Here is a 25,610-nt window from a genome sequence, read left to right on the forward strand (position 1 = left end):
CACACTGACAATTCTATTTCCAGGGTCATGAGAAGGACGGCGTATTCCTGAGCAAATGCTGCCGGTGGTCTTTTCATTCGCAGCCCGGCGGTGGCGGCGACCTGACCCGCGATGTATATATTTCGGGCGCTGCAAAATACCGGCGTCCTTTAGGATGTTGCAGTCAGACCATTTGCTCCGGACAAACTGTTTAATAAGAAGGAGTTTGTCATGAGAGTATTTTAGCATGATGCTGAGTAATACTTATCTGAATAGCAATGGAGAAGCAGCACAGCAGAGTGGAACCGGTAGGACAGGCGGGAGTGGTAGCGTAGGTGAGCAGCCATAGCAATCAGCAGAAAGCATAGCAAGAGGAGGTAGCAGGAGTTGGAGGTTCCAATACACAGTCACAAAATGTAACGCTTGGTAATTTCAGGCGTGATCGCCCCGGAGCCAAAAGCCAGGTTAATAAGAACATCAGATCAGTTCCCAGTCGTATAGTACTATAAGATGAAACGGGAGCAGATCAGCAAAGCGAATTAAATATAATCACGGAGACAGATCATCCCGAGGTCCTAGGTTGCCAGGCACAAAGAAATGCTTGAAGGTTCTCGTCCCGTGATCCACAGACTCAGCTATTCCCAGTCAAAGTAGAGTCCATAAAATCTGTAAATATAAGCCAAATCCATACAATTCGAGTCAGCTGTATCCACGAACTATACGTACAATAAAAGAAATAAAACAAACGTAAGAAAGTGTAGAATTAGGCGAATTTTGCGAGAAGTGTTGTTTACAGGGAGGAGCGGCAACAACATGCGTGCGCCAGCGTCCCCTCACCAGTATGTCAGTTTAGAATTAACTGAAATGCTCAGTTGGGTTATCATACATATATTTGGAATGAATTCACCAAGGGAACAATAACTGGTTCACACCTGATAGAAACATGTTTAGTTATTTTGTATTTAAAAAAAAAAAAAAAACAATTTCTACCCACCACAAAAACTTGGGCTTGAGAGTAGATTCATCTTCCAGGAGGTCAATGACTCCTTACATTCAATCTAAAGATAGTGACTGTTTTGTCTTGGTAGAGTAATAAATATTGCTCTACTTTCCCCTATTATATTATTAATAAGTAGCCTTTGCCAGAATGCCTAATCTCACAGATTTACCACTGTTTATAAGGTATTATAGTATATAATTCATCCCCACCTTTCCTTCTGTATCTATAACCTCAGGCAATTAGGTATAGTAAACGACAAGCAGGAGTTAAATTACAATTTAAACAATGTATTATTGGTAATATTCATAAATAATAACAATATGCAAAGTACATTTGAATATTGGCAACCATACAACCTAATTAAATTGTGATGTGTAGTTTCAGGCGGCACACAGACTTGTTAGTTATTTAAAATGTCTCTAGTTAAGGCATCATTGTTGCTCAGCTTTCTTCAGAATGGCTACCGAGCTGTGGTCTCCATTGTGTTGTCCTTTCAGTTCATCAGCTTGGTCTTCATCAGATGTTAGTAAGAGAGATATGCTTCTTTATGATCAGAGGTTAGTAAGAGAGAGAGAGAATGTGGTTGAGCAAGTAAATTTAAAGATGTTCTGTCCAACCCCTAGAGCCAATAGGACATCATGGTACTTAAAAGCTTCTGATCCAAGCCAATTCCAAACAGCCATACTTCAGACCAATGGGGGAAAATAGAATATCTTAACACCTGACCCCAAACCATATGTTAATGTAACCTGGCTTTCTTGCGGGGGTTGAAAGACTTTAGCAGAGAAACACTCAGCAAACTGGTTCAAGGTACATCCCCCAAATCCTGTCGTCAAATTCAAAGAGACCCATTCCTTGGGTTGTAAACATGAATGCTTCTCACTAATATTACATTGCTTTGCCTAAATTACAAATAAAGACATACAAAGTATTTATCAAGTTATATGCAAAATCTTACATCACAACAGTGACTAAATAACACTGGAAATGTTTGACTCAAGAAAGGCAATGAGCGCCCATTTCTAATCAATTTAGAAAATAATTGTTTTGTTTTATTTTGGCAAAGTCTAAGCTTTCTATATTGTGATTAATGCCAAAAAATATTAATTACATTATGATTAAATTTTCTAACACACAAAATATAAAAATGTCCAGGAATAAAAATCTTTTTTTTTTATAATCGTTCATAGATTACAAATCATCAAAAGAGTATTTTTTGCCTAAATGTTCCTATTCTTCTGAAGAGAAGATTTTATTTTACAAAATTAATATATATATATATATAGCATTTTTAATAGGAAGCAGAAAAGTGTTTTTATGTACTCTTTATCTTCTTACACATTGTCCAATAGTTCTTGTCTTTTATTCTTAAACTAAATGAATTCCAATATATTTTGTGTTGAGCCTTGGTGTAACAATTTATATTTTTGTTTTTCACATGTAGAAGCTATGATCGTAGCTCAAGAAGTTTGGACCAGGAGTCCCCACCAAAAAAGAAGAAACTGCAGCCCGCCTATACCTCAACTACTCATTTATTGGCTGGAAAGAAAGTACCATCAACTCTACAGACAAAGTCCAGTGACTTTGAAACTACAGTGTTTTATATTCCTGGAGTCGATGTTAAAGTAGGTGTCAGTCAAGAAAATAACACTTTAATTAATATACAAAATGAGTCTTGAGGGCCTTTGTCTTTGTTTGAGGTGGTGAAAATACAAGGAAAATCACCCAATTAATTTTTAAAATTATTTTCTGTTTTTTCTCACTATTGTATGATATATTCAGTGATGATATAACATCCTGACACAGTATAATACTGCTACTTCTGCTCATCATTTAAACAGAAATGTATTTGTAAGTGTTCAGTTTTATTTTCTAAATCCTTTTATATTGCGAAAGGTCATAACATAAGAATTACAACCAAAGTAGTGATAAGGACATTCATTGCAAGCATTATACACAAGATAAATGAAATAACTCAAAAGTGAGAGAAATTACTTAGTTTGCTAAACAATGTTAAAATAGCTGAATACTGTTACATACTACTTAAGCTTTCAAGAGTAATGATTACAAGCTATATAGTTCACTTAAGTTCTCCAATTTTCCATTGTTACTAGAAACAAGGAAAACTGTTCCCTTCAAAAGCATTTTGTAAAGAACCTTCTGATGGTAATACCTTTTCTGTGTAGAACTATGTTAAAATACATATTGTATTAGACCAAATACTAGTGATGCTCCAATTGATTGACTGCTGATGAAGATAGGCAGATTCTTCACCCCAAATGACTTGATCGGTGATGAGTAAATTGTCCATTTTATCTCAAAAAACAATGTTTTCAGAACCTACTTTTCTAAACTGTTAAGTCATTTACGTTTACTGCTTCTTTATGTGAGGAATTATGATAGTTAAGTGAGCATAGAGCCAACTTTCGGAGAGTGAAAGCAGGAATATTGGCTTTTACATTAAAGAAAGTGGAGCTAATAACCAGAGAAAAAGGAATCTGAGGAGCTGTGCTGTGCATGGAGAGGAACGGCTGAGTGTAAGATGAGAGAGGAATGGCATTGGAAGAAATTAAAAGAGAATGAGTTCAGACCTTTTCATTTTGTTCTGTAATTAAAATGGATACTCCTTGTCCAAGTGTGGATGATGAGTGAGTTTGTGTTTAGTAAAGCAGCTCTCATTTTAAATAAAAAAATAAACATAGAGAAGAATCTGCGTTCGCTGCGTCATAAACAATAGGCTTCTTAGCTTCTGAGCCAAATGTGTTGCTTTTACATGTAAACCTGTTAAGCATGTTAGACTAGACCTTATGTTTGATATACATAAACATTTTATTAGAATTGTATGTCGATTTATGTTTTCTTTTATGCAGTGTTCATTATGTAAAAATATTTTTGCATGTTTTATTAGTGTACAAAAGTACATTTTAAGGGGATTTTATGTGTTTTAAGATTTTTATGGTCACTGAGCAATAAGCCTACAGAATTTTATTTCCTTAAAAAATGAACAGGTAACACCTGAGGTCTACAGTTCAATTGTAAAAATACCACTTTAATAGAGAAATTACTGTTTCTAAATGGTTGGTTATGCAGCATAGAGTAAAAAAAAAAAAAAGTAAACAGATAAAGTAAATTAGAATTGACTAATTCTGGTGACGTGAAACCAGTCTTGCATTCGAAAGTGATGATGTTGCATAAAGAAATTTTCCATGTTCTGTTTTCCAGGTGAAGTTGTTTCTTTTGGAACAGAAATCATATTCAGCATACGAATATCTGTGATCATTCCTTTCCTGTGAATTATATAATGTGACTAATTATTTTGTCAGAATTTTGTATTTTTCTTTGTTTCCTTTTCCCAGTTACATCTATTTATTGCAGTTGAGAATGAATGCCGCTGTCTCCTGGCACAAAAGTAGTGGGGGCAAAGAAGTGATTAGACGGAGTCTTAGATGGTACATCAGTGCATCTCAATTAATACATTTTGTTTTCTCTTTATTGTACACCATAGTTGCACTATAATTCAAAGACTCTCAAGACAGAATCACCAAATGCTTCCAGGGGGTCATCACTTCCAAGAACCTTCTCCAAAGAATCCAAACTGTATGGTATGAAAGATAGTGCCACTGGCCTTGCTGCTGTAGCAAATCAAAGCAAGACTAATATGCTTCTTCCTCCCCCACCCCCGCCTATACCATCAGGTATTTGTAGCTCCATTGCTTGTTTTCATTCACTGAACCTTCATACTCACTATTACACTGTCTTTAACTTTACTCTTTTTCCTTTATTTTTTTTGTAGTATAAAGCATTCAACATCCTCCTTAAACTACCATTATAAATATCAAGAAAATAAATTTAACAATTTGATATGGTATACAGGTAAAATTCTGTTACAACGAATACCTTTACAACGAAGTATTTTTATGGTCCCAACAGTTTTCCCCATATGACACAAGTCTATAGAAATCTCGTTACAATGAAGTACATTCAGCAGATACTTTCATTACAACAAAGTGCACAAAAGACCTTGAAATGCCTGAATGAATCATCCACAGAGCAGTTAGTTCTGTGGTCGCAGAAATATTGTAAAAAAAAATTAAATTCTTTCTTCGGACTTTCCTCATACTGGGTTTTTTTTTTTTTTTTTGCTGTTTTTGTTTTCTGTGGTTTTCAGTGATATCTTTTGCTTATTGCTCATCAACATTTGAAAAACATCCATTGGAATTTAACTCATTGTCACCCTCCTATAGAAACAGCAGACACAAAAAAACAGTAACAGTTCATATTAGGAAAAAACTTTACATTTTTGCAGCTCTTGATTACGGCAAAAAGAAAAAAGACGTTGCCAGTGAATTCAGAATTTCACCATCCACACTGTCAACTTTCTTGAAAGACCAAGCAAAAAAAGAAGAAAAATCTCGGTTTGCAAACGTATGCGAACTACTGCATTTTTTATGTGGTTCAGTGATGCTTGTTCAAGAAACATTTCTATTAATGTGCCACTCATTCAAGAAAATGTGAGGCTTCTAAACACTCTTGGGACCTCCCCCAAGTGGACAACACGCCGAAGAGCGTCCTGAAGTGTGATCACCGCATCTGAGGAAGACTTTTCATACATTGCCAGAGCAACAGCAGGCTCACAGCTCTGGGGTGGCTCTTCACCGAAGCAAACAGAAAAGACCTCGATGGGTGATATAAGGAACAATGTAAATGCAGGGAACAGGATTACTTGACCACTAACCTGGTCACAATCCTGTCTGACTGCTGTGTCTGTGTATAAGAGAATGGTAGATTCCGCTACAATAAATAACCGTGCTGTTCCTGTTTCAAGCTGAATAAAGCTGGTTTTGCTAAAGTACTGAGACTCAGCCTCATGTTTTGGGGTGTAAGACAGGGACTTATAGCGTGCCCACAGTCTTTCAGGATTCGCTTCTGTGGCACTTCACTGCAGCGCTGTGAGCCTGCTGTTGCCCTGCCCCGGGAACAGACAAACAATCTTCCACAGACGCGGCAATCGTGCTTTGGGATGCACTTCGAGGGGGAGGGGAGGGGTAAATCCCAAAAGAGTTCAGAAACCTCACAATATGAACAAGAAGAAAAAGATGATTCGGCTTCTAATTGATAACTGTGCTGCCCACAGCATGCTTCCACATTTAAATAATGTTCGTGTTGAATTCCTCTCACCCAATTGCACAGCAGTGCTTCAGCCATTGGAAAGTGTATTATCGCAAGGAAATGCTGAGAACAATTCTCGTCAGCATAACTTGTAGACAGGAGGAGATTAAAATTAATGCGAAAGAAGCTATTGAAATGATTGCAAACGTCAGGACACAAGTTAAAGAAAGCACTATAGTGACAAATACAGAATCTCATTACAACAAAATATTGTTTAGGTCTCTGGCAGTTTGTTGTAATGGAATTTTACCTGTATGTAATAAGTTAATAAAAAATAGTCAAATGCCTCTAATGTGACATTTTGATAGTAAAACAGTATTTAGCTTTTTTTGTTTACTCTCAATATTACCTGTATGTATCTATATTTTTAAGTTATTTTTTCTTTAACCTGGTTATATTTTCTGGTTGTAAATGATAAAAGTATTTTAAGTCTTTTAGCTCTTTTGAACTACAATTTTTGTAATTACTATAAGACACAATTAAACCTTACTATATTTATACATATTCTGACTTATTTTCAAAATAAATGATATCAGCTCTTTATAACTCGAATCTAAAACTGAGGACTCTAGTTTGAAGATTAACATTGGTGATTTTTTGCAGTTTGCCCCCTTAATTGTATCCTAATGATGATATCTAACAATGAGCAGAGCAGAGCAGACACCGGCGCAACTGGCACTTGAATGCTTTAAAGGCTGAAAATACAACATATGGAAAAGCTAAACAAAAATCTGGATTATGATGGAAAAAAAAGTATCCCCATGTAACATCCATAAGTTATGCATATGAGATCTCCAGGAATGGGTTTGAAAGCCTCAGAATACAGTATAGTAATGAATAGAATTTAAGTCATTCAGCAGTCTTTTAACCCTGACGTGAATGTTACTATCAGGTAGTTTCCATTAGTAGAGTGCAGATGTACATGTAACAGCTCAGTTCTCCAAGCTCATCTAGCCAAATAACCAGAAAGCCTTCAACCATATTTGTATTAGCATGAAGATCCTGAAGAAATTATGTACAGAATAAAAATTTGTCAGATCAATGCAAATGTTAGAAGGACACAGACGGACAGAGCCAGAGAAATAATGAAGTGGGATCAGTTGACAGGAAGAGTAGCTACCATCCTGAGTCATTGCAATTTATGTAATGATTCCTCCAACCCAGTCCAAGGAAGGCAGCAACAACAGCTGAGACGTCAGTGTGTATTTTATTTAGTTTATCCACATATTTCTATCAATGCCTGAGTGCAGCCCTTATGACCATGAAACCAAGAAAGTGTTGTCTTTGCAATTGTGAAGTGTCTCTCTCTCTCTTTCTTCCTCTCCTGATATTCGCAATGAGTTCATTATTTGATGACAGTCAGAAAAAGACTCTGTGAAGGAAGCATGATCTGTGGAGGGTCTGCTTGTGGATCAAAGCACATGGAATCTCACTTTCTATGTAACTTTAATTTATATTGGATGGTCATAGTCATCCACTGATAATCAGCACATACATTTAGTTATTTAAGAATAAATATAATAATCAAAAATTAAATTAGTATAATTAAGAATGCAAAAACTGGACATCTCCACCTTATACTGAAATTATCTTATTATTAAGAAAAGTTCCATACACTGGCATTTCTCATTGTGATGAAAAGATGACTATGAGGACAAACAAAAGAAAGTAATGTTTACCAGTAGTTTTTACCATTTTAGAAAGAATACACTTTTTGTGTTTCATTCCCCCATATCTGAGGATCCTACATTGCCTTCCACTATTATTGGCACCCCTTGTAAAAATTAGTTAGAAAAGTTAGAAAAAAATTGCTTTTTGCTGAAGATCCGTCATCTTGCACTGAAAAAATGAGAAACATCTGACTTTTAATTGAAACAAGTTCATTAAAAGAAAAAAAAAAAGCTCTTGTCAAGAAATAAATATTTTTAACAAAAACACATGTGCCACAATTATTGGCATCCCTGCATGTAATATTTTGTACAACCTCCCTTTGCCAATATAACAGCACTGAGTCTTCTCTTGTAACCTTTTATAGGGTTGGAGAATACAGAACATGGCCTCTGAGTCCATTCTTCTTTATATAATCTCTCCAGATCATCCAGGGTGCTAGGCCCTCTCCTGTGTATTCTCCTCTTCAGCTCTCTCCACAGGATTTCAATAGGGTTCAGGTCAGGGTACTGAGTTAGCCATGGCAGAACGTTGATTTTGTGGACAGTTAACCATTGCAGGGTTGATTTGGACATGTGTTTCATATCGTTATACTGCTGAAAGATCCAATGATGACCCAGTTTTGATTTCCTGGTGGAAACAGCCAGGTTTTGATTTAAAATCTCCTTATATTTTATGGAATCCATAATGTCATGTACCCTAACAATGTTTCCAGGGTCTTTGGATGGAAAACAGCCCCACAACATCACAGAACCCCCACCATATTTCACAGCTGGGACAAGGTTCTTTTCATTATAGCCATCCTTCTTTTTACACCAAATCCACTTTGCAGGTGTATTGCCAAAAAGTTCAATTTTTGTTTCATCAGACCATAGAACACGGTTCCAGTCAAAGTTGTAGTAACATTTTACAAACTCCAGGTGCCTACGTTTGTGGATAACTGACAGAAAAGGCTTCTTTCTGGCATACCGTCTAAATAATCTGTTGGCATGGAGATGCCATCTGATGGTGGTTCTGGAGACTTGATAACCCCAGGATTTTACTTTTTCTCACAATTCCCCAACAGTGCTCCTTGGAGATATTATTGTTTCTCTTAACATCCTTCTCACTGTACGTGGGGGTAAAATAAATTTGGGTCACTGTTCCAAATGATGACCACTTTTTTACCATTGCCCTAACTGTAGAAATGGGCATTTTAAGGCAAGTAGCTTTTTTTTTTTAACCATTCCCTGAGTTATGAAGGGCAACACACTTCTCCTTCATTTGGATTGAGTGCTCTGTTTTCTTTGCCATGTTGATGGTTGTCTAAGGAAATTTGGTTCTGTTTCTCCTCATATTTGTATCCCAGTTAATCAGGAAGTCATTGATTTCAGCCATACACTCCAGTCAATTTAACAATGTCCAATTTAAATGGGAAACATGCTTCAGTTACATTGTTTCACATTATTTTCCAAGAGTGACAACAATTGTGGCACATGTGTTTTGGTTAAAAATGTTTATTGTGCCATCTAGTGTTGGGCGGTATGACCAAAATTCTATATCACGGTATTTTTCAAAATTATACCGGTTTCACGGTATTGGACGATATTTTTTTCCCATGCATGAGTGGATGTTAACCACATTTTCCATTGCAATTACTGGCTAAGAATAACCTCTTCCACTGTCATGAGAACTGGTCATTGTACAAAAAAACATTTTAATGTGCACACAAGTATTAATACAGGTTTGCATGGCCCCATAAAGTGATAGTTTTCAAGGGGGTGGCACTAATGAGAATGAATCACATTGTATGACAGATGCAGTCAAAATATAGAGCCTTTTTGTTGAACAAAGTTTGCAAACAACTTAAACTAAAATTTTGACAGCATATTTTCAACCATCCGAAGAGGCATTTAGACTTAGTAAAATATCCAGAGGTGCTTGTTAAAAGTTGTATTGCACTGAACATGTCTTAGAAAAGGAATAAACAGTAAATATTTTTTGTAAACCAACTACACTTTGTTAATGTTAACAATCTCTGTCCACTGACACGTTAAAGTAACTTTTTAAACAACTTTACCATCATTAAACTGCATAATATTTAAACTAATAAATAATAACAATAAAATAAATAATAGTGCAACTTCCAGTAATACTATTGCTTCCAAGACTTCAAGCCCTGGTGCATTACACAGTATTGACCAAATTAAAATAAGTGCAACTTGGTGATGACATCTTTACCAACTGAACCTTCATTAAGGCAAACTGCATTAATATGGACCTTGATTCAAGCTAAGATATATACATAAATAATAAAACTGCAACTTGCATTTATAATTTATAATGCTATTTGTGGTATAGCCCTGCGGAAGCGTATTAGGGCCACGGTGAAGAAAAAAAAATACGGACACAGTGAAGAAAAAAAAGAAAACTATATTTTCGAGAATAAAGTCGACATGTTGACTTTATTCTCGACACTTTCACTTTAATTTCGATGCTTATGTCGGGATTAAAGTTGACATTTCTACTTTATTCTCGCTGTTTATGTCAAAATTAAAGTCTACATTTCCACTTTATTCTCATAGTTTATTTTGTCATTAAAGTAGAATGTTGTAAACTAAACTTCATTCTAAAATCAATGTTTAATTTACTAGATTTTCTCAAACCCCATCATAAGTTAATGTAGCACATTAAATGTGTTGTGTTAAGTGTTCCCCGACCCAGTTGTTAATCACTACGCGCTTCTTAAACTGACTTTCTCTTGCACTAAGAGGCGGCGCAGGCAGCTATCGCCGCACAGAATACATTCACTTCATGAAATTCCTGCTCTCTGAAAATGTAGAATGCTAAGATAAATTTTCATGATGAAATGCATTAAACATGCACGATAGTGCTGCTCCCTTGCAGTAAGGGGTCCCCATATGTACATTCAGCGTAGAGAATTTTATGGCAGGTGTGACAAGGCTCCAGAAAACTGGATGTATGAATGGGTATCACATAGGTTTAGGTTTAACTTAAATATTTTGTAAATATTGGGTTCGTGATCTGGTGGTCTGAGACACGAACACAGAATTCAATTGAAGTTCTTTGAACGAGTTTTCTTTATTGCATGCGTCCTGTGCTGTCTCTGACTGACGTACCCAGTTCCTATCTTTCCTTTTTCTTTCTCCACATAACCAATCACCACACGATAAACGTCTTTGTGAAAATAAAACTAGTTATAACCTTAGACCACGGAGTGTTCAGAACTTTAAAAAAAAAAATCTTTGTTATACATGTTTAATTATGCCATCTATTCAGGGTTTCACCCATCCCAGCAAGCATTGTGTGCGAGGCAGGAGCAAATCCTGAACAGGGCGCCAGCACATTGCAGGGTGAATACGAGCAATACATACACTAGCAGGGTTAATATAACATAACAAAACCCCACATCCTACATGACTCTGAAAAAAAACTGAAGCACGCCAAGTAAACCTACCAGAAAAACATGCAAATTCAAGGCAGGGAACACCCGGGATCCCCTTGCTGCAACACACCAGTGCGCCCTCCATGCCACCGTGCCCCCACATGATTAATACATGCTCTAATGCATTTCATCATGAAAATGATATCAAGTATTTATCTTAGCATTCTATATGTTCAGGGAGCAGGAATCTCATGAAATTAATGTTTGCTGTGTGGTGATCGCTGCCTGCACCTCCTCTTAGTGCAAGAGGAAGTCAGTTTAAGAAGCATTAGTGATTAACATGGCTCTAGGAACACTTAACACAAAGCATTTAATGTGCTACATAACTTATGATGGGGTTTGAAAAAATCTAATAAATTAAATATTCATTTTAAGATGAAGTTTAGTTTACGATGTTCTACTTTAATGACAAATTATGAGAATAAAGTCAACATGTCGTCACACTATTACACAGTACCCAGGTACATTACACAGCATTGAAAATAAAAAATAAAACAAGTACAACTTGGCTTGCACACATTTGAACATAATGGTCCACATCCGACCTTTTAAAATTTATCAGTGTTTATTAATATTATACATGTCTGTACTGGTAGTGGGCTTTATGCAAATGAAGAGTGGAGCAGGCGCAATTGACAGGCCACACATAAGCAATAGGTGAACATACGACTGAAGATGGGGGTGGTGTCCTGGACTGGAAAAAAAGATGTGATCACATTGTGAAATGGAAAGAGAAAGTTCAGCAAAGCTCACTACTCCGGATATTCATTTGCATCTGCGGACTTTAAAGGAAACTTCATAAAACAGGCAAAAAACAGAAATACTGTACTTGAGTGAACAGCGTAGACAAATGAAAATCATAAACATCTAATGATAACATACACTCAAATTACACATTATTCCTACTGATTACCTGTTTCAGTTCAACAGAATTCACTTTCCTAGAAAATTGTGTTTAACAGTGACCATCAGAACTTATTAATCCAGTAAATGCTCCCTCACTGACAGTTGCACTTTTTATAAGAAAATTGCAAAGAAGTAGCAGTGAGGTTATAGTCAAGTAACTAGCACAGATATTAGACAGGAGGTGTACCTCAGTGAGATGAGATACTGACTTGTATACAAAGTGTGAAAAGTGTGAACAAAAATACAGTGAATGTATAAATAAAAAAGAATATGTATTACAGTAAAAGACATTGCCATTAATGACCCTCAAAATACTTTCCCTCGCTTCAAACACACTTATCCTCCCATCGTTCTTGCCACTTTCTGAAGCAGTTCTGGTGAGTGTCTTTAGTTGAGCTCTTGTGGCTGCCTCGATATCCTGAATTGATTCAAAATGTTTACCTTCCATGGTCATTTTGATTTTGGGGAATAGCCAGAAGTTGCACGGTGCCAGATCTGGTGAATAAGGTGGATGAGGACACACCATGATGTTTTTATTTGACAGAAATTTCCATATCAGAAGCAATGTGTGACATGGAGGTTTCTCATGATGGAGGATGAAACCAATTGCCCATTTCTCAGGTCATCTTCCAAGCACATTGCTTCTTAAATCCTCTAATAAGCCATTATAATATTCAGAGCTCACCATAGTGTTCCTGGGTACAAATTTGGCTCTCACAATTCCATCAAGATCAAAAACCACAATCCTCACCTTGATGTTGGATCTTGAGTGACACGCAGGACATCGAGGTAGCCATGACAGCACAAATAAATACACTTATGAAAAAGGACTTCCAGAACTGCTTCAGAAAGTGGCAAGAACAATGAGATAAGTGTGTTTGAAGCAAGGTGGAGTATTTTGAGGGAGATTGATGGCAATGTGTCATTTACTGTAAAAAAAATAAAAAAAAAAATTAAATATTCACTGTACTTTTTGATCATACCTTGCAGTATGAGTTTTCAGACTTAGAAAAAAAGTGTCAGAACTTTCTAGGTTCAAGGTTCAGGTAAATACAATAAGCAATGTTAATCAGCTGTCAATGTCGGTGAGCTCATGCTACTTTAACCATTTTAAGTGTTGATGGTGCTACTTGTAGCTGGGCTACTTATTGCTTACAAGCATGCTGGTGGGTTACAGAGCAGTATATTGTTGAACACTTTAGTTTTCATAAAACAAAATAATGTGAGTTTTTAAAACATTATGTTTGAAAATGAAGGACTTGTGCTGTAATAGTTTTTTTGTCTTATTTCCTACTGGAGCATAGTCAAAGCTTTCTGTGTTGTTTTAGTACCTCCATTTCAGAGTATGTAGAATCCCTCAGCAAAGGAGTGATCAAAATTTGTAAGATGGTCAGTTACTTCTTGGTATTTGCTGTATGGGAGGTAAGCGGTGCATGTGAACTAAGAACTTTTTTACTCTTCATTGTGTAAATATGTCTTATCTAGCCCAGCACTGAGTGAGCAAAGCTCACCTCGTCCTCCATTCAAACTCCTTTTGACTTTATTCTCCTTTTTACATGTGGAAGTGAAATGGCTAAAACCAAACGGAAGCAGGCAGAATGAAGCTACTTTATCAGCTGCTTCATGTCTGCCCTTACACGGAGTGAGCAAGAGGAAGAGAGCGCGCACAGCGAGTGGCCAAGACCAGAAAAAAGAGATTGTTAATGCCAAACAGAAAAATGCATGCTCACAGAATTTAAACCCAAGATCCCAACATTTAAGTACCAGCCACCCACATTAGCAAAAATCATGGAGTAAATTACAGAGCCTTTGTGTAATGCTAGCAGACATTCTAGAGGCAGAGTGCAGTCAGCGTGACATTCCAGTACTTAGAACAAGTTCCTCAAGAGTAAGATGAACATTAAATATGCCTATTTTGAGTTGGTAGATGTTAATAAGTTCAGATTTCTGTGCAAACATTTACATGCTTCCAATTCTTCATAAAACACGACCAACTTTCTTGGATTTTAACATGCCTAAAATACATATACACACCAGTCAGCCACAACATTAAAACCACAGACAGGTAAAGTGAATAACATTGATGATCTCATGACAGTGGAACCTGTCACAGGGTGGAAATATACTGACCAGCAACTGAGCAGTCACTTCTTGAAGGTGATTTATTGGAAGCAGGGAAAATGGGCAAGTGCAAGGATCTGAGCGACTGGGCAAGTGCAAGGATCTGAGCGACTGGGCAAGTGCAAGAATCTGAGCGACTTGACAAGCGCAAAATTGTAATGGTTAGACTGGGTCAGAGCATTTCCAAAATGGCAGGTCTTGTGGAGTGTTCCTAGTATTTAGTGGTTATTAGCTACCAGAACTGGTCCAAGGAAGGACAACCAGTGAACTGGAATCAGGGTTATGGGTGCCCAAAACTCACTAATGCCTGTGGGAAGTGGGGAAGAGAAACTAGCTTGCTTGGTCTAATCTCATAGAAGAACTACAATAGCACAAATTGCTGAAAAACTTAATGCAGGCCTTGAGCGAAAGATGCATCAAAGCTTCTTGCATAGCCACTGACCCGTCCGAGTGCTCATGCAGACCCCTGTTCATTGCCAAAAGTGCCTACAGTGAGCATCAGAACTGGACCATGGAGCAGTAAAAGAAGGTAGCTTGCTCTGATGAATCAGATTTTATTTTAGATCATGTGGACTTCTGGATGTGTGTACATTATTTACCTGAGGAAGAGATGGCAGCAAGATGCATTATGGTTAGAAGTCAAGCCGGCAGAGTGATGCTCTGGGCAATGCTCAGATGAGAATCATTGGGTCCTAGTGTACATGTGGATGTCACTTTGACAATGTACCACCCACCTAAAGATTGTTGAAGGCCACATACGTGTCTTCATGGCAACGGTATTCCCTGATGGCAGTGGCCTCATTTCAGCACAATAATGTGCTCAGCCATACTACAAAAAATGTTCAAGAATGGTTTGAGGAACACAATATAGAGTTCAAGTTGTTGACTAGGCCTCCAAATTCCCCAGATCTCAATCCAATCAAGTATGTGTGGAACGTGCTAGAAAAACAAGTCTGATCCATGGAGGCCTCACCTCGCAAATTACTGGAATTATAGGATCTGCTTCTCAGGTCTTGGTGCCAGAAACCACAGGACACCTTCAGAAATGTTGTTGGAGTTCATGGCCTAATGGGTCAGAGCTGTTTTGGTGGCACGAGGGAGACCTACACAATATTAGACTTGTGGTTTTAATGTTGTGGCTGATTGGTGTGTTTGTGTGTGAGGAGAATAAAAAAAACACTGATAAGCTGAAAATACCAACAACCTCCAAAACCTTACACCCTCGGAAGACTTCTTCAAAAGAATTATAAAAGTCAGCCTGCAAATTACAAACTTATCTTTTTGGGATCAATGGCAGATGGACAACTATCATGGAGCACTATCTCAAAAGAACACAATGACATTTTATGTGTGTTCCATAGTTATCTTTAGCTCTCAAATGTGAATTGGTTGTATAAAACAAAAAGCAAATTTAAATTCTTAATATTTATGGAGAGCACTTGATATCATTCAAAGATTAAATACAGTAATCCCTCGCTATATCGCGCTTCGCCTTTCGCGGCTTCACTCCATCGCGGATTTTATATGTAAGCATATTTAAATATATATCGCGGATTTTTCGCTGCTTCGCGGGTTTCTGAGGACAATGGGTCTTTTAATTTCTGGTACATGCTTCCTCAGTTGGTTTGCCCAGTTGATTTCATACAAGGGATGCTATTGGCAGATGGCTGAGAAGCTACCCAACTTACTTTTCTTTCTCTCTCTCTTGCGCTGACTATCTGTGATCCTGACGTAGGGGGTGTGAGCAGGGGGGCTGTTCGCACACCTAGACGATACGGACGCTCTTCTGAAAATGCTGAAAGATTATCTTCACGTTGCTACCTTCTGTGTGCAGCTTTTAACTGTGCTGCACGGTGCTTCGCATACTTAAAAGCTCAAAGGGCACGTATTGATTTTTTTATCTGTCTCTCTCACTCTGCTCCTGACGAGGGGGTGTGAGCTGCCGCCTTCAACAGCTTTGTGCCGCGGTGCTTCGCATACTTACAAGCCAAACAGCCCTATTGATTTTTTTGCTCCTTTGAAGAGGAAGGTATGTTTGCATTCTTTTAATTGTGAGACTGAACTATCATCTCTGTCTTGTCATTGAGCACAGTTTAAACTTTTGAAAAAGAGACAAATGTTTGTTTGCAGTGTTTGAATAACGTTCCTGTCTCTCTACAACCTCATGTGTTTCTGTGCAAATCTGTGACCTAAGCATGACAATATAAAAATAACCATATAAACATATGGTTTCTACTTCGCGGATTTTCTTATTTCGCGGGTGGCTCTGGAACGCAACCCCCGCGATGGAGGAGGGATTACTGTACTTGTATTTATCACAAGATAAATTAGAAGCAGAAATAATGTCTACAAATTGTCATTTGTATCACCATTTTCATTTATAGTTTAATCCATTGCCATATCTTTTGCTGCTGTCCTGCTACATAGTTGCAGTAAATTTAAATTTCAGTGTTGCTCATTAATACAAATTATATAATATTAAGACATTTTACTTAAAATTATAATTTCAGCTAAAGGAAAAGGAAGTGGTGGAGTAAAAACAGCCAAATTGTATGCATGGGTAGCACTACAGACATTGCCAGAGGAAATGGTTATCAGCCCGTGTTTACTGGATTTTCTCGAGAAGGCACTGGAAACCATTCCAATAACACCAGTTGAAAGAAATTACACAGGTACTAAGCATACTGACTTGATTTCTTTTAAAGATGAAATGATAAAAAAATTGTTAAGCATTAGCTTATGCAAAAACTCTGTTTTGTTGTTTCTTTAAAAAAAAATTCTAAAACATTCACACAGGAAAAAGAGATAAATAACATCTTTATGCCAAAAGTAGGTAAGAGAAGCTCTATACGAGTTATTCACAAAATGTGAGTCAGTGTGTGTCTTTTTGGCAGCAGTCAGCTCACACGATGAGGATATGGGACAGTTTGATCCAGTGGATCAACTAGAAGAGTCAACAACATCACTTGTATCTTCCTCGACTTCTGCCTACTCTTCATTTCCAGTGGATGTGGTGGTCTATGTGAGGGTCCAGGTATGACATCAACTCGGGCCTTTTTGTATTTATTTTCTACATGACTAAAAACATTCCATTTCAAAGTTGTTTTTGACACAGTAGTCAACGGCATAATGTTACATGCAATTCTGAAGTCGCTGCAGTATTCATTTACACTTTTTCCATTGCTTTGTGTTTAAAAAAACGTTTTTTTTTTTTTTGTTTTTTTTTTATGTATTTGATTTAGAAATATACAAATCAAGCAAAAATAAGCAGCCGCTCCTAGCCCTTCCTTGGGCGTATATGCATAGGCTCTGATATTCATATCTGCGGTCAGATTAGCTTGAGCGTTTCCAAGTACTTTCCGCCTCTTGCTGCTCCATTTCAACTTTGAACTTAAGACATGCCAGTTGTAGCAACTCAAATGCAGCCCAGGGGTTAGGCAGGGCCAGCTCTGGCATTATTACCTGAGTTGTGGAAGGCTTAAAATACGACTAATCATCTAGCATCCTATTTGTGGCTTGACAAACCTCCAGAATACTATGCTGCCATGTAAAGGACATTTCTCTCCAAACACAGAAGGACTGCACTTGGAGTAGCATTTGAAATTGAAAACGTTCAGCTATACAAGTCAGCCATTTTTCTCTAAACCTAACATGAACATTAAACCCAACTTACCATGTGGTGCATTTTGAAGACTTCTCTGATAGTGACATGTTGTAAACCAAGCAGATTTTGTGAATAGAATTTCCAAGGGGAGTGTTTATAGTTAAGATTGCATTTTAAGAGAGATTACTGTCTCTGTGATTTACTGGATTCACTGCATGTTGAACTGACATTTGTTTTGTTTATAGCGGTATGTGTTGTGTTATAATTATTCTTTTGGGAAGATTGACTATGTCCCAGAACTTCTGTTTGTTTGAGCCTTTTTCTAGATTTCATAGAAAACTACATAAATTGTAACAAAGTAACTATAAACTTTCTGAAAACTTTATTGTCTTCTTCTGAGACCTCACTGATGCATTGAGCCCTTGTGTTACTGTAGCCTAGCACAGCACAAGACATAGTCACTTCCACATTTCCCTCACACAAACATTGACATTTGCTGCATTGTGAACATGGCTTACGAGGTAGACATCTTTCTTTTCCTACCATTTCACATCACAATCCGTTTGCCTTTTGGTCACACACCTATTGCATTACGCTGTAGCTTGCCACATTCTTATGGCCAGAGTCAACAGGCATATCACAGCAGTCCAGTTGTACAGTGGCGCGTACATTAGTTTTCCTTTGAGCTAAAATCTCGAGCAGTTCTGGTGAAGTATTGAAACTGTCCATCGTTATTTAGTAACCTCTGTCAAGCAAAGGGTGATGTAATGATGCTGTATTGACTGCACTTCCATCTCTCTTTGGTCCCAGTACCAGTGTAAAGTATTGAGTTCCAGATGTACGTGTTTGTACTACAGTTTTGGTAGTGTGTGATTAGGAATACTCACAGATAACCTTGTCAAAAATGAGTGTCTGCAACAACCAGCTTGTGGACCAGTACCATTCTCTAGACTAGTTTCTCCACTATGCCCTGCACCATCAGGAGACTAGAAAATACCTACAAGTTGTCTGCAGCGACAGCAAAACAAAGTTTTACATATGTGACACCAGAACTATGCTTAGTATCAAATGTCTCACTGGAGGGTTGGGCTTGCATTCTTTGTTTAATTTAGTTAAAGGTATGCACTTTGAAACCTGCAATATAGAAAATATTAGTGCATTAGACTACTTGCAGGCACCCTAACAGGGCTGTTTCCTACCTTGCACCAATACTGCTATGATAGGCGCCAGCCCTCTGCAACCTTGAATTTGATTACCCAGGTCTGAGAATGTTATTTTAAGTTGTTTTACTTATAGAGCCACCCACACTGAGGAACTAGAATGTGAAACACATATCCAGATACATTTGAACAATATCCTAGCAGTCTAATACTTGAACCAGCAGGATGGGAAGAGTCTACACTCTTTGTTGCCCCATGAGTGAACAGATATGTGCAGAAGCCGAATATTCCACATAGGCTCAACCACAATGAACAGTAATAGTAATGCATATTCACACGATGTACAGGTGCTGGTCATAAAATTAGAATATCATGACAAAGTTGATTTATTTCAGTAATTCCATTCAAAAAGTGAAACTTGTATATTAGATTCATTCATTACACACAGACTGATATACTTCAAATGTTTGTTTCTTTTAATGTTGTTGATTATAACTGACAACTAATGAAAGTCCCAAATTCAGTATCTCGGAAAATTAGAATATCAATTAAGACCAATGCAAAAAAAGGATTTTTAGACATGTTGGCCATCTGAAAAGTATGAGCATGTACAGCACTCAATATTTAGTTGGGGCTCCTTTGGCCTGGATTACTGCAGCAATGTGGCGTGGCATGGTGTTGATCAGTCTGTGGCACTGCTCAGGTGTTATGAGAGCCCATGTTGCTCTGATAGTGGCCTTCAGCTCTTCTGAATTGTTGGGTCTGGCGTATTGCATCTTCCTCTTCACAATACCCCATAGATTTTCTATGGGGTTAAGGTCAGGCGAGTTTGCTGGCCAATCAAGAACAGGGATACCATGGTCCTTAAACCAGGTACTGGTAGCTTTGGCACTGTGTGCAGGTGCCAGGTCCTGTTGGAAAATGAAATCTGCATCTCCATAAAGTTCGTTAGCAGCAGGAAGCATGAAGTGCTCTAAAACTTCCTGGTAGACGGCTGCGTTGACCTTGGACCTTAGAAAACACAATGGACCAACACTAGCAGATGACATGGCACCCCAAACCATCACTGACTGTGGAAACTTTACACTGGACCTCACGCAACGTGGATTCTGTGCCTCTCCTCTCTTCCTCCAGACTCTGGAACCTTGATTTCCAAAGGAAATGCAAAATTTACTTTCATCAGAGAACATAACTTTGGACCACTCTGCAGCAGTCCAGTCCTTTTTGTCTTTAGCCCAGGCGAGACGCTTCTGACGCTGTCTCTTGTTCAAGAGTGGCTTGACACAAGGAATGCGACAGCTGAAACCCATGTCTTGCATACGTCTGTGCGTGGTGGTTCTTGAAGCACTGACTCCAGCTGCAGTCCACTCTTTGTGAATCTCCCCTACATTTTTGAATGGGTTTTGTTTCACAATCCTCTCCAGGGTGCAGTTATCCCTATTGCTTGTACACTTTTTTCTACCACATCTTGTCCTTCCCTTCGCCTCTCTATTAATGTGCTTGGACACAGAGCTCTGTGAACACCCATCCTCTTTAGCAATGTCCTTTTGTGTTTTGCCCTCCTTGTGCAAGGTGTCAATGGTCGTCTTTTGGACAACTGTCAAGTCAGCAGTCTTCCCCATGATTGTGTAGCCTACAGAACTAGACTGAGACCATTTAAAGGCTTTTGCAGGTCTTTTGAGTTAATTAGCTGATTAGAGTGTGGCACCAGGTGTCTTCAATATTGAACCTTTTCACAATATTCTAATTTTCCGAGATACTGAATTTGGGACTTTCATTAGTTGTCAGTTATAATCATCAACATTAAAGAAATAAACATTTGAAATACATCAGTCTGTGTGTAATGAATGAATCTAATATACAAGTTTCACTTTTTGAATGGAATTACTGAAATAAATCAACTTTGTTATGATATTCTAATTTTATGACCAGCACCTGTACTCTGAAAGGTACTCAGGAATTGAAATGAGGTGCCAATCTGGTGTGTTGTCAGTATACCACTCACTCCAAGACTTGTCAGGGACATCAAGAATATACTTTTTACAATCTTTGCTGTGTTACTAGAACGGATCATACCACAACAATTCTGAAAATACTACCAGCCTTCTTACCCACCACTCCCATTTACAGTTGATTTTGTGGAACAGGTGAGGGGTAGTATGAAAAAGCACTATAAGATAATGAAGGAAAAAAAATCCTATAATGAAATATACTGTATGTAGTATTTCAATTCAAACAAAAGTCCTGACAGTGCCTACATACTCAGTGTTCTGGCATATAACTACAGTAAAACAAGAATTTCTAATAAAGTTTGGATCCTTCGAGAAAAAGCAAATTTCTTTGAAGGTATTAATAACTCTGTATAAATAAACTTTAGATTTGCTTTTACTATTTTTTTTTTTTTTAAGCCATCTCAGATAAAATTTAGTTGTCTCCCAATGTCCCGAGTGGAATGTATGCTGAAGTTGCCTTCGTTGGACCTGGTCTTTTCTTCAAATCGTGGCGAGCTGGAGACTGTTTCATCCTCCCATATAGCAGAGAGCACACAGCCCATTAACTCTTCTCCTCCACTGGGCCAGAACATGCACAAGACTGCAACTAACAAAGGTACTGAAGTCATTTGTCTTCTTTTATTCAGCATCTGTGTTTTCTCATTGGTTTGTGTTTGGAAACTGATCATTTTAGAAGCTTGTAGTGGAAATTTGTTCTGGTGAACAAGAAGCTCATTTTCAGGTTGGATGGAAGGTATTTTATGGTCATCTTATGTTGCTTTCCTGTTTGATAGCCCTTGCCCATTGTACATAGGACCCTGACTTCAGGCAAGTGCCACCATAGTTCATCTACTATCTATCAAACCACATACCTTTTGTGAATGGCATCCCCTCCGGTTTATAAGCAAATATATATGGCATCATAGAATTATCCCTTGTTAGGTGACAAGATTGAATTTGGCCTTGACCAGTTTCAATTTTGGACTCTTACAGAGTAACCAGAGTCTCAACTGTAGGTGACATGCCAGTGGTCAAGCCACAAGTATCTGGCTTTGTGACAGGGCTGTTTGTCACATCCATGGCACATCGCTTCCAGCTTAAAGAGATGGTTAATAAAGGATAAACATTATGTTGTTTGTTTAATTTTTCTTCTTTCATGGTCTTTTTTTTGTGATATTACTTTTAAATTAATTCACATCACAAATAACAGTATATGTCCTGCATGATAAAGTGTCAGACTCGAGGGTTAAATAGTAAAATGTTTAAGTCTTCTCATGAAAAACTACAGTCATAGCTGATGAGTACCATCACCGGTCAGTCAAAGTCACAGCACAATAACAATCTTTTGGAAGGAGTAGTTGTGCATCTTTAGAATTACATGCTGTACAGTGGCAGTCATCTGTCACAGTGGTTATTAAAAGTATTGGCATGATTAATGTCAGAGCTCGACTCCACATCGTTTTAGTATATTTCATACTACAGGACATGAATATTAATTGCTACATTTTGTCACACTATTCACTTGTTTCTATTGTTCTGATGTAACATTTATACATGTTGCCCATTTGGATTTTTAAAAGATACTGATCTAAGGCTTTCTCTTTACAGCTTCCTCTCCAGCATTAGGAAGTCCTCTTGGCAGAACCAGGCACAGCAGCAGCCAATCAGACTTGACCAGTGCCAGCACAAATTCTTCTGGCCTCAGTTTTACAGCCTGCATGTCAGATTTCTCATTGTACGTGTTTCACCCTTACGGAGCAGGGAAGCAGAAATCTGCTGTCACAGGCCTTAACTCTGGATCTGGTTCTCTAGGTAGGAGGATATATTACATTTTACAAAGATGAATTCCTGAACTTTAGCAGTTTCAGTGAAAAGGAAATATCCAAATAAATGTATTTTTAAAGACAATCTATAACACTGTAATTGAAAAAGTTCTCATTGGTGTACAGTATGCATCATACTGTGCCTTAGGGATATGATTTTGAATATACAAAATGCCATTACATGTAATAAATATTAATTTGTTCAAAATAGCAGTGTAAGTCTTTAATTAAGATCCTTTTCATTATTGATATTCTGAAATATTGCCTGATGTTAGTTAACTAAGCTAAGAGTAAAAATTAAAACACATTTTTCACATTCAATTTTTTTGTTGGTGAATTGAGCAGTTATAAGATATTAAACAGCTGAGATACTTAAATGCAAGTATAATGTCGTGATTAGTAACAGAGAGTTCAGTTAGTCATACAATAGCATCTTTTTTAACCTGTAAAGAAAATCTGTGAGCAAATTCTTGACTTGCTGTGTGTGGCATTTTTTTTGTACTCCCTAATTGTTGTAGGCATCTTGCAGCATTGAAAAATAAAAATGGAAGTACCTGTAGTTCCCAGCGGCCTGATCCTGTGCTTAGATTTAGTACATTTAACTGACTCTACAAGACAATGCCACAATCTGCACTGGCGTATGACACAACTAAATCATTAGTTTTACTTTTCTGATTGGATGACATACAGTAATTCATTCAATTAAAACATGCCCAAAAAGAAGCAGCATGACCACAGTGTGAAAGTTATTTAAAGTGCATAATAAAACATAAAAACAAATCTCGATTAATCTTGCAACTGATTTTGGAAAGAGTGGGAATGAAAAAGTCATTTTAAGATTATTTTGTTAGATTGATTTTAAATGCTGAAAATGTCACTAACAGCGCTTCAGTACTGTTGTCATTCAGGCAGTTTCATTTTCATGTATTAGTTCACATTATGTTAAAAATCAACAGTGTGATGAACCTGACTTTGTTTTCTCTACATTAGTTTGCACATTACTACCTTTTCTGGTTTTCCAGAAGTGGTGTAACCCTCCGAATATGTCGAGTAACAAGAAGGTCCATGAAAGTACAATCTGGTTGGTGCTACATAGATCACAGTTTTCAAAGTTGTCTTTAAAATCATTACTTCAGCCATGAAATACCTGATTCTTCTGGCATTAGGCATGCTTCTCCCCAAACAGACATTCCAAGGCAGTCTTGTGTGTAACTTTGGAGTCACAGCTTCTGTAGTGCGGAAGTCAAGTGCCAAGCAGAGATGGAGCAGACTGATATGCTCTGTGTGCACCATATTGTTAGTGTAGATCTGTGGGGACAAGGCAAAACAAAGTTTTACTTCTATGATTCACCTTATAAAATTCACGGCCAAATTGGCTAGTCGTCTAAAGAATGCTAGCAGGCAATTCTGGAAATGGCAAAGGCATTCAAAGTACAAATGCAAGAGCTGAAACTAACAGTCAGGTAAAACCACAGTTTCCCCATTTATTGCCCTTAGCCCTCTTATCAAGTGACTATAGCAGTTAAGCAGGAGACTGTGATGCATTAGTAAAGGGCAAATTAACTTGAAAGGAAAACAATTGTGGAGCACAAACCTCCTCTTGAGTCCTAGTGCAATGTACACCACCCAGAAGGCCCAGTGTGCTGTCATCCATGTAACTCATGCATGCACACTCTGCTGTGCAAAAAAGTGGCAACAGAATTTGTGTTGTTCCCTTGACAAAAGAAAAAGGGTAAATATTTGTTTCAAAGGGAAAACTTTGGAGATAAGTAATTAACTTCACCAAGCATTTTTTTTAACAGAAACCCTCTTTTCTGACACAAGTAAAAAATGAATGACATCATTGGTCAAGATGGTCTTTGCAGAAACCTCGTCATGAATCACCTTGAATGGAAAACCATGAAGGGTTTGGTTAAGAAACTGGCCACATGGTAATAACATTTTTTCTGCCAACAAGCCTTTCACCATAGAATTACAAGCTGCATTGTACAGAATTTAATGGAGTCTTTTGAGCGCCCAGGACTCCTGTCAGAATGCGTACCACTATATGCCCTGTCCTTTACACATTTCACAAACATCAACACAGTAGCTAAGTTTCCATCCAGTTTTTTTGCGACGTTTTGTTATCGACAAACAGAATATACGTAAAAAAAATGTGCGAAATTTGCTGTCTCCAGCCTGTTTCCATCAAACTGGCTTTTTATTGATAAAATGGTGTGCGTGATGACGTCACCCAAATCCCCATACCCCCCCCCCCCCCCCAAAGAGAACTGTCACATAACTTTTGTTGTATCGCGAAAAAAATCTGCCCTTGAGCCGTTTCCATACATAATTTTGTGTATGTCGCAAATTATCTACCTTTTGTTTTCCACGTTACACCCCCTCCACTAAACAAAGAAACAAAGAAATGGAGAGATTATTCAGACAGTTTTTTGAAATTTGCCAGCTTACTGTTATTTCAGTTTCACAAATAATTGGAATTGTACATAATATCCGAAGACGACAGCAGAATGAAGCAGTTGCTTGTCTGATAGCCCTAGAGCTCGAAGAAAGTACCCCAGTGCGACGAAACCCACGGGTATGGGAGAGATGACGGAATAAGACCTTCTGGGAGGAGGTGGTGGAGAGACACTTCACAGAAAATCTCTGGCTGCAACATTTTAGAATGACACGGCCGACGTTTGAGATGTTGTGTGGATTCATCAGTCCTGATGTTGCGCCCATCACAGGTTGCCACCGACCAC

At 37.8% G+C, this 25,610-nt stretch overlaps 1 protein-coding gene across 10 annotated transcripts in view; it reads left to right on the top strand.

The window, feature by feature from the left end:
• kiaa1109 (KIAA1109 ortholog) overlaps window positions 1-25,610 on the top strand; it is a 371,922-nt gene that overhangs the window by 325,582 nt on the left and 20,730 nt on the right. For 9 of the 10 annotated variants that reach the window (XM_051928377.1, XM_051928382.1, XM_051928380.1 and 6 more), the window contains 6 exons: window positions 2,424-2,604; window positions 4,485-4,674; window positions 16,799-16,960; window positions 17,183-17,322; window positions 21,461-21,659; window positions 22,652-22,855. In XM_051928377.1, coding sequence (XP_051784337.1) covers window positions 2,424-2,604; window positions 4,485-4,674; window positions 16,799-16,960; window positions 17,183-17,322; window positions 21,461-21,659; window positions 22,652-22,855 — 1,076 coding nt within the window. The remainder of the gene's footprint in view (window positions 1-2,423; window positions 2,605-4,484; window positions 4,675-16,798; window positions 16,961-17,182; window positions 17,323-21,460; window positions 21,660-22,651; window positions 22,856-25,610) is intronic. The other variant, XM_051928381.1, reaches the window with a different exon arrangement.

This window comes from Erpetoichthys calabaricus, chromosome 5, assembly GCF_900747795.2.
Source record: "Erpetoichthys calabaricus chromosome 5, fErpCal1.3, whole genome shotgun sequence".
Lineage (NCBI taxonomy): Eukaryota > Metazoa > Chordata > Cladistia > Polypteriformes > Polypteridae > Erpetoichthys > Erpetoichthys calabaricus.